The 12,853-nt window shown below is 39.7% G+C and overlaps 1 protein-coding gene across 39 annotated transcripts in view; it reads left to right on the top strand.

Annotated features, from left to right (window-relative positions):
• Positions 1-12,853, top strand: part of LOC105489643 (adenylate cyclase type 10-like) — a 39,186-nt gene that overhangs the window by 13,833 nt on the left and 12,500 nt on the right. For 37 of the 39 annotated variants that reach the window (XR_011623729.1, XR_011623730.1, XR_003019811.2 and 34 more), the window contains 11 exons: positions 2,446-2,522; positions 2,616-2,805; positions 3,266-3,321; positions 4,060-4,243; positions 4,406-4,595; positions 5,775-5,861; positions 7,402-7,673; positions 8,208-8,341; positions 9,028-9,156; positions 10,659-10,931; positions 11,888-12,223. Coding sequence is in view for 26 of the 39 variants with exons in the window: in XM_011754627.3 (XP_011752929.2) it covers positions 2,446-2,522; positions 2,616-2,805; positions 3,266-3,321; positions 4,060-4,243; positions 4,406-4,595; positions 5,775-5,861; positions 7,402-7,673; positions 8,208-8,341; positions 9,028-9,156; positions 10,659-10,931; positions 11,888-12,223 (1,928 nt within the window). In the remaining 13 variants the exon portion in view is untranslated. The remainder of the gene's footprint in view (positions 1-2,445; positions 2,523-2,615; positions 2,806-3,265; positions 3,322-4,059; positions 4,244-4,405; positions 4,596-5,774; positions 5,862-7,401; positions 7,674-8,207; positions 8,342-9,027; positions 9,157-10,658; positions 10,932-11,887; positions 12,224-12,853) is intronic. The other 2 variants (XM_011754624.3, XM_071097086.1) reach the window with 2 other exon arrangements.

The raw sequence follows: 12,853 nt of genomic DNA, 5'->3' as shown, positions 1-12,853 counted from the left end.
GCAGAGGAAGCATCATGAAATACTAAAAAATTTTTAGTCTTGCTCTTCATATGGCAGCAGAACTGACAGCATGGTCTTCTTAAGTGTCTCTTTTTTTCACCTTGGGGGCAGTGAGCTGAGTGAATGAATGGTAAGATACTTTTTTTTTTTTTTGAGACATAGTCTCACTCTGTTGCCCAGGCTAGAGTGCAGTGGTGCAATCTCGGCTCACTGCAACTTCTGCCTCCTGGGTTCAAGCGATTCTCCTGCCTCAGAATCCCTCAACTGGGATTACAGGCACACACCACCACGCCCACTAATTTTTATATTTTTAGTATAGATGGGGTTTCACCATGTTGGCCAGACTGGACTCTCGAACTTCTGACCTCAAGTGATCCGCCCACCTTGGCCTCCCAAAGTGCTAGGATTACAGGCATGAACCACAGCACCCAGCCAAGAGCCCTTAATCCTGTCTTTTGAGGAAGACAAATAATTTTGATGGCTTAGGAGATAATAGTGTTAACATGATTGCTACTTTTCATGTTCTCTCTGAACCACTGAAAATTGTTTATAGATTTAATATGAGACTATGCGTCATTGCATATCTTTCTCCACCTGCATATCTTGTTACCTGTCACATGAAATTTTCATGTCAGTGAGTAAATCTACTTATTTTGTTATGTATGAATTACTCCTTGCCACCTTTGGGCTTTTGCCTCACCTAGAACAGTATATGCCCTCTTTTAAAATAATTCATTTATCTAATACTCTTTCGTCCCTACAGAGGTAAGACTACTTCTCCCATTACCTCTCTCTACGCCAAACACCTCTGTTCATGTCTGTGCTGTAGCCATCTTGAAGCACTTAGTTTTGCATGACCATACAAGGCATCTCAAAGCCTTTACCTTTTCCCACCAGATAGTACCATTCCCCCACTTTATCAGTTTTTTCAACTTTCAAGGTCTAACCAAATGTCCTCTCCTTTATGAATACTGTATCTACTCTTCAGTGTGAATTAGTGCATCTGTTCTGTTTGCTCTGCTAATGTGCTATATCAGTCTCTAATATGGAGCATTTGTCTTGGTAATATATAAGTATCTCTTTACCTCCCTCAAACCTACCACCCTCCTTCCCAAACTTAACTTCTCTAGGGCAGGATATTTTAAACATCCAGCCAAATACTCAGTACTTTGCACACTTCTCAGTGCTTAGTGAATGAAATGAATGTATGTATGCATGAATGAATTTTTAAAATATTACTTATTAGAAAAATTTTGTTCCAAATGTAAATTTACTTCAGAAAGCCTTCTGTCTGCAGTCCTGACATTCTGATTATTCCTTAACTATGACATTCTAGCATTATTTGATCCATTAACCCTGTATTGATATCTCTTGATCTACTTTCATTTTTCAGTTTTATCTGAGGCAACATGGTATAGTAAAAATAATATTAGTCTAAGAGGCAAGAGGCCTGGATTCTCATTCTGACTCTACTGTTGGCTTTTGCTATATAACTCTGGGAAAGTTAACCCCTTCAATTTTTTTTTCTCAAATGGTATTTAAATATTTGCCTTACCACAGATGTAAATTTTTTTTTTTTTTTTTTTTTTTTTTAGATGGAGTCTCGCTCTGTCACCCAGGCTGGAGTGCAGTGGCATGATCTCCACTCACTGCAAGCTCCGCCTCCTGGGTTCATGCCATCCTCCTGCGTAGCTGGGACTACAGGCATCTGCCACCACGCCCGGATAATTTTTTGTATTTTTAGTAGAGACGGGGTTTCACGGTGTTAGCCAGGATGGTCTCGATCTCCTGACCTTGTGATCCACCTCCCTCGGCCTCCCAAAGTGCTGGGATTACAGGCATGAGCCACTGCGCCTGGCCCAGATGTAAAATTTTTTAAATTTTTTTACTGGCCAGGTGTGGTGGCTCACACCTGTAATCCCAGTGCTTTGGGAGACCAAGACGGGTGTATTGCCTGAGCCCAGTAGTTTGAGACCAGCCTGGACAACTAATGAAACCCCATCTCTCCCAAAAATTAAAAAAAAATTTAGTTGGATGTGGAGGTGTGTGCCTGTAGTCTCAGCTACTTGGGACGCTGAGGTGGGAGGATCACTTGAGCCCAGGAAACGGAGGTTGCAGTGAACTGAGATTGCACCAGTGCGCTCCAGCCTGGGTGATAGAGCAAGACCCCGTCAAAAAAAGAAAAAATATTTTACTAATTATAACCCCCAACTAAAACTAAAACCCCTGAATTAGGGGAACCATTCTGTTTCTTTTGGTTCTCTCCGTAATATTCAGTACTTTGTACCCCTCATGTTATATAGACTAACAGCAACCTCTGGCATTTTCCATTCTAAGCTCTAAGCTCTAAAACTAGACTTCTGGATCTAGGGAGCGGCAGATCTAGTGCCTGACTTGGAGGCTTCTGACTGTATGTTTATCCATTATTGCTTTTCTGATCCCTAGACTTGTTTCCATCAGTATCACCAATGGACCAGTATTCTGTGGCGTGGTTGGAGCAGTAGCAAGACACGAATATACAGGTAGAATAGGACATTGGACTGTTATCTTTGTGAGTTAAGGGAGGAAGGTGGAAGACATGGTCCAAAAATTCTCCACCTGTCTTTCTGACACAGTTATTGGTCCAAAAGTGAGTCTTGCGGCCAGAATGATAACTGCTTATCCAGGTTTGGTGTCCTGTGATGAGATAACATATCTAAGATCCATGCTACCTGCTTACAACTTCAAGAAACTACCAGAGAAAATGATGAAAAACATCTCCAACCCAGGGAAGATATATGAATATCTTGGCCACAGAAGATGTATGTGAGTATCATTGTGTGATAGGTTCATTCTCATCTCTTACAGAACAGTAAGTTTTTGATTACATGAAATTGGAAAAAAAGATGCTGCTAGTACTAGCATGCTAAAATAAGACACACAAAAGGAGGGTTTAGTGTCTGAGAGATTTAGCTTTTATGTTTAGCTCTTAGCTAGTTCTTCAGTGAATATCCTGTTCTCCAACAGGAAGAGAATAGCAATAGGTCACTAACCCAGATCTTTGTTCTTTTTTTCTTTGTGTACTTCACCATTCATTTACTTCCCTGAGCCTGGAACAATCAATAATATTCCCTCTTTACTCCCTCTCCCCCCAGATTTTTAGTTTTTAAAAACCTTTTTATTCAGAACTCTGTACTTTCTTAATTATCTGAAAGTATTTGTTTATGAAGATAGTTGTTCCTAATCTATTTTTAACAGATACATTTCACTTTGTTCTTTTTCCCAGAATGTTTGGAAAAAGACATTTGGCAAGAAAGAGAAACAAAAATCGCCCTTTGTTAGGTATGTTTTCTTTTGTAACTTAAATCATATTTGTTTCAGCTATAGACAGCTAAATGTGATTTAAAAAAACAAAACAGTGTAAGACTAAATGCTTTTAAGCTTTATTAAAAAATAGAGAGCAACTTTCTTAGTGAAATTATATTCATTTTGAAGAGGATTTACTATTTCTTTTCCATGTCAAGTATTCAAATTTCAGGTGAAGTCCTATAACTGCCTGAGAAACACCAACATTTAGTAATATTTAATCTTTGTAAGTTAGAGTTTAGTTATTAAGATCAGACAGCTTATTGTGGATCATCTTTAGAGAAAAATTCATCATCCTTAGAATAATGAAAATAGCACCAAGACTGTTGTCACCCACACTGTATATCCCCTATCTTTGTATTTAGTCTATACTTATTAGTCCATTATTTTTACATAGTAGTGACAAATTTTGAAGACTAAATTGTTACTAAGAAAATTTTTACAAAAAATTAAGAAACACCTGTGTCCACAAGGTGCCTAATTTTTCTGAATGTTACTACTTAGGCTCTGGAATAAGCCCTCAAGACCAGCATATATTAACTCAGAATTGATTTTCTGGAAGGAGATATGAAGCCCCATCAATGAATGAGATTCTTCCAGGAATTCTGGAGAAAAAAAGCCATTCTGAGAGTTAGCTTTGCAAATTGATTCAAATCAATAGAGTATCTACCAAAAAGCCTGCAACAATCAATAATGTTGATTATTGATATCCAGGAGTGTTAGGTGCTCCCTGTCTCTCTACAGACCGGGAGAAAGAATTGGAAGCCTTCCAAATGGCACAGCAGAGGTGTTTGCACCAGAAGAAGGGACAAGCAGTTCTGTATGAAGGTGGAAAAGGCTATGGAAAAAGCCAGCTGTTGGCTGAAATAAACTTCCTGACACAGAAGGAAGGGCATAGGTAAAGACTCCTGTTTTCTTAGTCAGAACCTACTTCTCTTGAGGCCTCTTTCCCTTGTTAGCGAGACTCTTATGTCATTAGATTCAGCATTCTTGGACTGGTGAAGTGAGTAACCTACGTGTCATACAGGGGACTCTTGATGACCATAGTAATATTCACCAGGGTATTGCCATTGATGCTGAAGGAAGCAGATTCCAAGCAGTGCTTCTATGCCATCCAGACCCTCATGGCCATCTTCTTTGAAATTGATACATGCCCAGCCTATTACCGGCAAGAGTGCCTACAAAGACACCTTCGTGGGATAGTGGAAGAACAACTTCACTGCCTTTTTAATGACCTCTTATTTGTGAAGGTAATGAAGGCAGTGGCTTTCTGAATTGGGTTACTGTTATATTTTGTGGAAAGTCAGACCTAGGATTGTTTTCTAATCTAGTAACCTGAGGATATACATATTTTATATATATGGTAGAGCCAAGATTTGGAATTCCTTTGACACCAAAACTCAGGCTTTCTCCTTTTGAAGAGAGTGAATTCTAGTATTGAACCTGACACTTGGTAGTTGTATGTCCTAGAGCAAATCACTTAGCCTCTCTGAGTCATAGCTTTTTCATCTGTGAAATAACAATTATAGTACTGTATGTTTTTATGTGAATTTTAAAGGAGATGGTATCTAAGAGATTGCATTGTATATTTTAAAGTGCTAAATACATTAAGGTGGCCCTCACCAGTGGCATATCCCCAGGAATTATATCCATGTGTTCTTGAGTTGGTTACAATTTCTTTATTTTTTAACCCTACCTTCCTGTTCCCTTACCACAGAATATATCATTTGAAACCAGCATCTGGATCTCAAAAGCTTTCAGAGGTCTAGGATTTATGGGGTATCCAGTAGTGAACAAGCTAAAAATTCACTGGTCCACAATTTGTTTTATTTATCCTCTATCACTTCTCCTAATCTACCCACCCTGCAGAGTATTTTGGAATGGAACCCTAAGATCTGTCTAATCCCTCAACATATCGCTCTCTTAAGACAGGCCTTGCTTGGGTCTCTAAACCCTTGCCTACGTAGATTAGCAGTCATCTCACTTTGGCTCTCAGGTTCCTGGTAGTTCATGTGCCTCAGCCTAGCACAGGAAACAATGTTACGTGATGTCTGTTGCATCTTATTCTGACAAGTCTCATGTACAGATTTCATCCTGGTATACTTGGAATAACTGGGATACTGGAGCTGCCCAAAATGGCATTGCTAAGTTCAACCTGTCATTTACTCCTTAGTCATAACCCTTTAAGGGTTTTACTAGAGTCTGGTATGGAAAGGAGATAGATATCTGTCTCTAACCCTTCATGAACTTTCTGTCTCATCCTTTGAACTATATATTAATGTTGGATTGGCCCTTGTAACTCTGTGTTCAAACTTGCAGAAACCCATTCTCAGTCAAAATAGAATTGTCTTGTGTTCCCTTTGGAGAACCTGCATGTTTTTATTGGATTTTCATTTTAAATGCTAACATGTAATAATTTTCCTGGTCAGTTTCCTTTGTCCTTCAAAGTTTCGCACATGGATGACGTGACCAGACAAAAGAAGGTTAAAGCATGTTTTATTAAAGTACTTCAGGAGGTGGGTACTTTCACTACATGTCACTAACTCTTAATATGTGGAGATAGTTTATGTTTAATCTGTCCACATCACACTTTGATTCAGGCATTTCTTGGCCTGCCTATTTGCCAATATCTTCATTGTTATTTTCTACTTTTAAGCTTAGATTCATCCTACAACACAGCATGGCATACAAGAAAAGATCTTTGCTCTTCCAGATCCTGTTTCTAAATAAAATTTTAGTAGTTTAATTTAAAATAGTAGTTTCTAAATGCAATTATATAGCTATTTTATCTAGTATTTGTTAAAAATGCAGATACTCATGTTCTAACCTAGGATTATGGAATCAAAAATCTGTATGAGTAGAAACTGATATAACCATTCTGGAAAGCAATCTAAAAGCAACTAGTCAAATTTTAATAACATGTATCCTCTAGACCCAGCAATTCTACTCCTGGGTATATATCTCAACAAGTATGTTCTTAACAGTGTGGAGGCCAGGGAGGTATCGGCATGAATGCATGCATGAACATGATGGAATAAAATGCAGAATTTAGAAACAGGAGAATATATAAAAACATAGTGATATGAAATGATCTTAAAAACACAGTCCTGGTTAGAAAGAGAGAGAGAAATAATGAGATCTGTAATACAGTTGCATTTACATTAAAAACAATTACTTGACAAAACAACAATGCATGTTTTATAAGAACACCATAGAAACAAAGAACTATGCAATGAACACATTAGAATGGTCACTTGAGGTAGCGGAGAGTGGAGTGGGAGTTCCAAATGTGATTAAAAGTAAATAGATCTTTAAAGTCTGTTTGAGTGGGGCCTGGTGATTGGGAGTGCTGGCAAGCACTCCCAGGTGATTCCAGTGCATAGCCTGATTTGGAAATTGCTGTTTTAAGGTATTATGAGTTCCCACACAAATGAAGCTTTTGCCAGAATGAAATATTTGAAAGCTTCAAGTTTGATTTGGAGAATATTTTGATGCGTATTTCATGTTTCAGGTAGAATATTTTCTTGTCCACAGAAACCCAGTACTTTTTTTTTTTTTTTTTTTTTTTTTTGAGACAGAGTCTTGCTCTGTCGCCCAGGCTGGGGTGCAGTGGCCGGATCTCAGCTCACTGCAAGCTCCGCCTCCCGGGTTTAGACCATTCTCCTGCCTCAGCCTCCCGAGTAGCTGGGACTACAGGCGCCCGCCACCTCGCCCGGCTAGTTTTTTGTATTTTTTAGTAGAGACGGGGTTTCACCGTGTTAGCCAGGATGGTCTCGATCTCCTGACCTCGTGATCCGCCCGTCTCGGCCTCCCAAAGTGCTGGGATTACAGGCTTGAGCCACCGCGCCCGGCCAGAAACCCAGTACTTTTTTTAGGAACTAGATTTTATATTTATAAAGGAAAATATTACCTGGATTTAGAATATATTTTACTCCGAAAACTCTAGCCTGTGTTAACATTTTATTTAAATTATTGATGGGAAATTTATGGTAGATTTGAAAACCAGGTGACTTCATTTCTAATCAGAGGTTATTGTTTCTTTGCTGTTCTTTCCAGGCAGCGAGGGAAACACCACTGATTTTCCTCATTGATGAGGCCCAGTATATGGATGCAGCTTCCTGGGAGTTTTTGGAAACATTGCTCTCCAGTATGCCCATCATCATGGTGATGACGTTGACCCCTATCTTCACCCTGTGTGGCTGGGCCCAGCATTTCCTGCAGAGCCCTCAAGCTATCCTTATGCCTATTACGAAGTTGGCAACAACCTCGCTGTTGAGAATGGCATGTTGGGAGCTAGGGGTGGTGAGCATCCCCCAAGAGCTGCAGATGTGAGTGGCTAGGACTAACTGAGCACTTCATTAAGGGAGGAACCAGTGCCATAATATAAATGAGAAGGCACAGGTCTTACTGGAGTTGGGGGAGAGAATAGCATTAGTAACCATGATGAGGCCCCAAGACTAGATTTAAGGGAGACAGTCTTCTTGTAATCAAGTAAGGGGCTGCCTCCCTGGGCTATCCACCCAGGTTTTCACAAGACAATTAGGACTTGGGTGGCTTGCTTTATGTGTCAGTTATATGTGATAAGGCCCCTTTCTGCCGGACCCTTTAGCAAGGGAATGTTAGTTCCTTTCAACATCAATTAAAGAAAAATAGTTGAGAAAGAAAAATTATTGCCGAAATGCATTTCAAGGCCAATCAGAAATTACTTTTTTCTATTTCTGTGCCTCTGTCCCCCTCTGTTAGTGTACGTCATGAAGAGCTGACTTTAACAAAAGAAGATTCCTCAGAGTGAAGTACCGTTACGTTTGGCTCCCCTAAAGTGGTCATCTCTAATGTGCAATCCCTTACTTACCTCCCTGCAGCTACCTTCACAGGTGCTTTGGAAATCCCCTTTATTGCGAGGTCCTATGCCAGGACCTTCTCTCTAAGGACATGTTGCTCTTTCATGACCTACAAAAGGAGGAAGAGGAAAACAGCAAGTGGGAAACCCTCTCAGGTAAGCTTAGCTTCCCAGAGTTCTACGCTGGTCCAGCTGCTGAAGTTCATTCTCCAGCATGACATCACTTGGCCTTTACGAGGTACATACCTTTTCCTTGCTAACATTGTGGGCCACACTAGGCCTTCCCAGATAAGCACACTGTACAAATCTTATACAATTAGGGTGAAAATACTCAAGACTTGCTTTGGATAACTTAATCCAATCAATCTACAATAGTTCATTTTATAAGCAGCCCAAGAGGTGGGACTAGGAAATTAGGATTTATAAACATGAAAGTCCAGAAAAAAGAATTGTACACTATTGATGAGAAGGCTGACTTGAGGATTTGGATGGGGGATGGGAGAAGGGAGGAAATTAGGAGAGGAATAAAGGGTAGAAGTATGTATAAAAGCAGAAAGGCATCCCAGAGCTGTGATGTAATAGAAGCAAGAGCTGTTATAAGGTGAACAGGAATAGTGATTAGTTGTAAGATACTGATTGGTACAGAGAATGTTGTTAGTTTATAAGAGAAAATTAGAGAACAGGCAGACAGGTGGGGTAAAACACTTTAAACCATGGTACACTCCAGTCATCTTCATCCTTTAGATTTTTTTTTTTTGACTAAATTATTATATTTTTGTGCCTTTGGAACTGCAGTCACTGAGAATGGTGCTTTCCTCAGTCATAGCCTGTTTTCTTTATAGCCAATGCCATGAAATCCATAATGTATAGTATGTTTCCTGCCAACTCTGAAGAAGGCCAGGAACTTTATGTCTGCACAGTCAAGGATGATGTGAACTTGGATACAGTACTTCTCCCACCCTTTCTGAAAGGTAAGTCCCTTGAAGACCTCAAGTGAACCAATTACAGATATCATTGCAATTAGTAATTTGGTGAGTAGTTGAGTGTAGGTCTCTCATTATCATTCTGGCTTCATTTCTTCTAAAAAAGAAATCTACCTTCTAGAAATAAGTTCTGGCATTGCCTGAAGAGCTCTTTGAAGACTTGTAGGGCTACTTGAGTAAAGTTTTACTTAAATGAGCTTATTGTTCTCTTTGGGGCTAACTGATGACCCAGAAAAGTTTTCCAATTATTTAATACAAAATAGGTCCAGAGTTTCCCTTTGTGCATATTCTTGTTCCAGAGTAGACAGTAAGCAAAGGAGATGATGTTGCTAAGATTTAAGAAAATCCATGGTGTTAGTGAAGATACAGTGTTATGCACATAGCAAGAGTTTAATAAAAAGGAAGAGTGCAAAGTAGAATGACTGATGCCATAAAGAATAACGAAGCTATCAGAATTGGGTAGGCATAGTTGGAGAGGGGATGTTCTTCTTAGAAATGAATTTTTCTTATTTTAATATTTTATTCAAGTGTTTGGTGGGCAAGGTACTAATACTAAGCCCTCTTGAGGAATATTGTGATGAACAAGCATACCTTCAAGTACAGTGTGGTCTTGTTGAGAAAATAAGACACACACATGAAGCAGCAGTTCAGGACACCATGGTAGTTAAGGGCCAGGGCTCTAGAGTCAGAAAACCCTGGGCACCATGGACTCCTGCACTTACTGGCTATGGAACTTTGAATAAGTTAGTCAACTTCTCATCAGTCAAATGAGGACAATAATAGTCCCTGCCTCATGGGGCTAGTTGAGGATTAAATTAAATAAATTATGGCACATAATAAATATTCCATGAGTGTTAGCTATTATATTATAAGCTCTTTACTCTGGAGGTTTCAGGTTCAACTAGACAGTTTACACTGATACAGCTGTGATAGACCATGCTTAGCAATGGCTTTTCTTACTCAGAAGGAAATACAGGATGCTAACAGGACAGCAGCAGGTACTCTTCTTCAGTGAGAGTTTTCACAGGAGTTTACATAGCACTCCAGGGGCTATTCTCTGGAGCCTCAAGTAATAGCTCAGCTGTGGGGAATGAAACTATGACTCATGGGTGCTTAGAGGCCTCATGGACCCACTAAAGGCCGTATCTCTTATAATGGCCCAAACAGGCATCGCTTTCAGGCTCTGCAAGAGGCATGACCTTTTACAAGAATGATTATACCCAAGGAAGCCCAAATCTGTGGCTTACCACCAGTTCATTCAGTTTTACCAGTCCAAATTCAATTTCCCAAGCAGAGGTTATTCTTAGCATAAGCAAAGAAGTTTGGCTAAGTAGAGTAGGGAGGATTGAGGTGGGGGCAGTAGACATGGGTAGATGAAAAGCACATCTTTGTTTTTAAAAAAACTGTACATACTTTCAACATGATATATTCTAGATTTGTAGAAATCTTGTTCACTGCTGCTTGACTGATTGACTGATTGATTTTGGCAGAAATAGCAGTAAGCCAACTGGATCAACTGAGCCCAGAGGAACAGTTGCTGGTCAAGTGTGCTGCAATCATTGGGCACTCCTTCCATATAGATTTGCTGCAGCACCTCCTGCCTGGCTGGGATAAAAATAAGCTACTTCAGGTGTTGAGAGCTCTTGTGGATATACATGTGCTCTGCTGGCCCGACAAGAGCCAAGAGCTTCCTGCTGAACCCATATTAGTGCCTTCCTCTATCAACATAATTGATGAAACCAAAGAGAAGAAAACAAAGTTAGGTAAGAAAGGGCTGTTCCCTTTTACTCAGGTCTGAACAAAGAGTCCCTGTGGGGGTATCTGTGTTCAGAAAGACCATCAATATCATATATCAAGGGGTTCTCTCATTCGTTTGTTTAAAGATGGAGTTTTGTTATGTTGCCCAGGCTGTAACTCCTGAGCTCAATGGGTGCATACCACCACACCCAGTTTGAGGGTCTCTCTCTCAAAGCCTATGGCTAAGAAACAGAAAGAAAATTATCATTTAAACCATGAAGGAGACATGGATGTAGTGAAAAAATATCCTGTATTTTTCAGACTTGTCTTCATTTCAGGAATTCTAGCTCCTTTTTAACCCAGGTGTTAGTATTTGTGTTTTGATTTTTGGTTCAGAAAATATTGACATAATCTTTTATTGGCTTCTAGGTACAAAGAATGAGATAAAAGAATAAACCATCCCCAATTTTAGAAACTCACAAGGAAGACAAACACATGTGGAATTGAAACAGACATGAACAAAGCAAGATATAAATAGTTTGCAATCTCAAATTCTCCATATGAAAGAATAAGATTGTAACATGGACTACCCAAAGCACATATAATTCACAAATACTTTCCCTTTGACTTTGAAATATGTTTGGGCCCTATATTTGAACAGAGCATTTCCTATGATTTGACATTTATAATAATTTGAAGTAAAATCTCAATTTAGGAGAAACAATTAAGAAATCAGTGGTATAGAAGTACAGGATTTTTTTGTACCACTGATCATTTCTTCTCTGTTGTACTTTATACAAGATATGGTCAGTATCACTCTCAGAATGGTACAAAATTTTTTATACAAAGGAGGCAGTAATATTAGCCTAGGGTTGTAAATAGAATTTTCTTGCACACTAGCAGCCATGTGCTTGAGAGTTTGCCATATTGAAGCACAAAGGATTATAAGGGAAAATCTCACTTAGATTTTCCTAAATTTCAGATGGTGGTTCAGCCTGTCTTCTCAGGCTAAAAGAAGAATTATCCCTACCTCAAACTGAGGTGTTGGAATTTGGAGTGCCTCTACTACGGGCAGCTGCTTGGGAGCTCTGGCCCAAGGAACAACAGATAGCTTTACACCTTGAATGTGCCTGCTTTCTCCAAGTTTTGGCCTGCCGCTGTGGGAGCTGCCATGGAGGAGACTTTGTCCCCTTTCACCGTTTTGCAGTTTGTTCTACTAAGAATTCCAAGGGGACCTCTCGATTCTGTCCTTACAGAGATACTGGCTCAGTGCTAACACAAGTGATCACAGAAAAATTGCAGCTGCCTTCTCCCCAAGGTAAACCCAGGAGACAGAAAGAGGATATATGGGTATTCATGTACTTGGAATTCTTCATCAAAAAGTTGAAATCAGATTAAAGGAGAAAAGTAGGTAGAAAGAACCACTTATTTATTTTTTAAGTACTAGAGATTTAAAAAAATGTAATCTCAGAGTTAAAGACTACCTTAGAGATCATATTTGTTCTGATTGGCAATCTTGGGCAAGTTACTTAACCTCAATCAATTGGGGACAGTAACAATACCAACTTCACGGGCCGGGTGCGGTGGCTTACACCTGTAATCCCAGCATTTTGAGAGGCTGAAGCGGGCGGATCACTTGAGGTCAGGAGATCAAGACCAGCCTGGCCAACATGGTGAAACCCCCTCTCTACTACAAATACAAAAATTAGCCAGGTATGGTGGTGGGCCCCTATAATCCCAGATACTCGCGGGGCTGAGGCAGGAGAATCGCTTGAACCCGGGAGCCGGAGGTTGCAGTGAGCCGAGATTATGCCACTGCACTCCAGCCTGGGCAACAGAGTAAGACTCTGTCTCAAAATAAATAAATTAATTAATTAATAATAATATCAACTTTACTGGGACATTGTGGGGATTAAATTAGTTAAAATATGTAGTGTGCTCTGAACAG

Source organism: Macaca nemestrina, chromosome 5 (assembly GCF_043159975.1).
Source record: "Macaca nemestrina isolate mMacNem1 chromosome 5, mMacNem.hap1, whole genome shotgun sequence".
NCBI classification, from domain to species: domain Eukaryota; kingdom Metazoa; phylum Chordata; class Mammalia; order Primates; family Cercopithecidae; genus Macaca; species Macaca nemestrina.
This window is presented reverse-complemented; position numbering and strand designations above follow the sequence as displayed.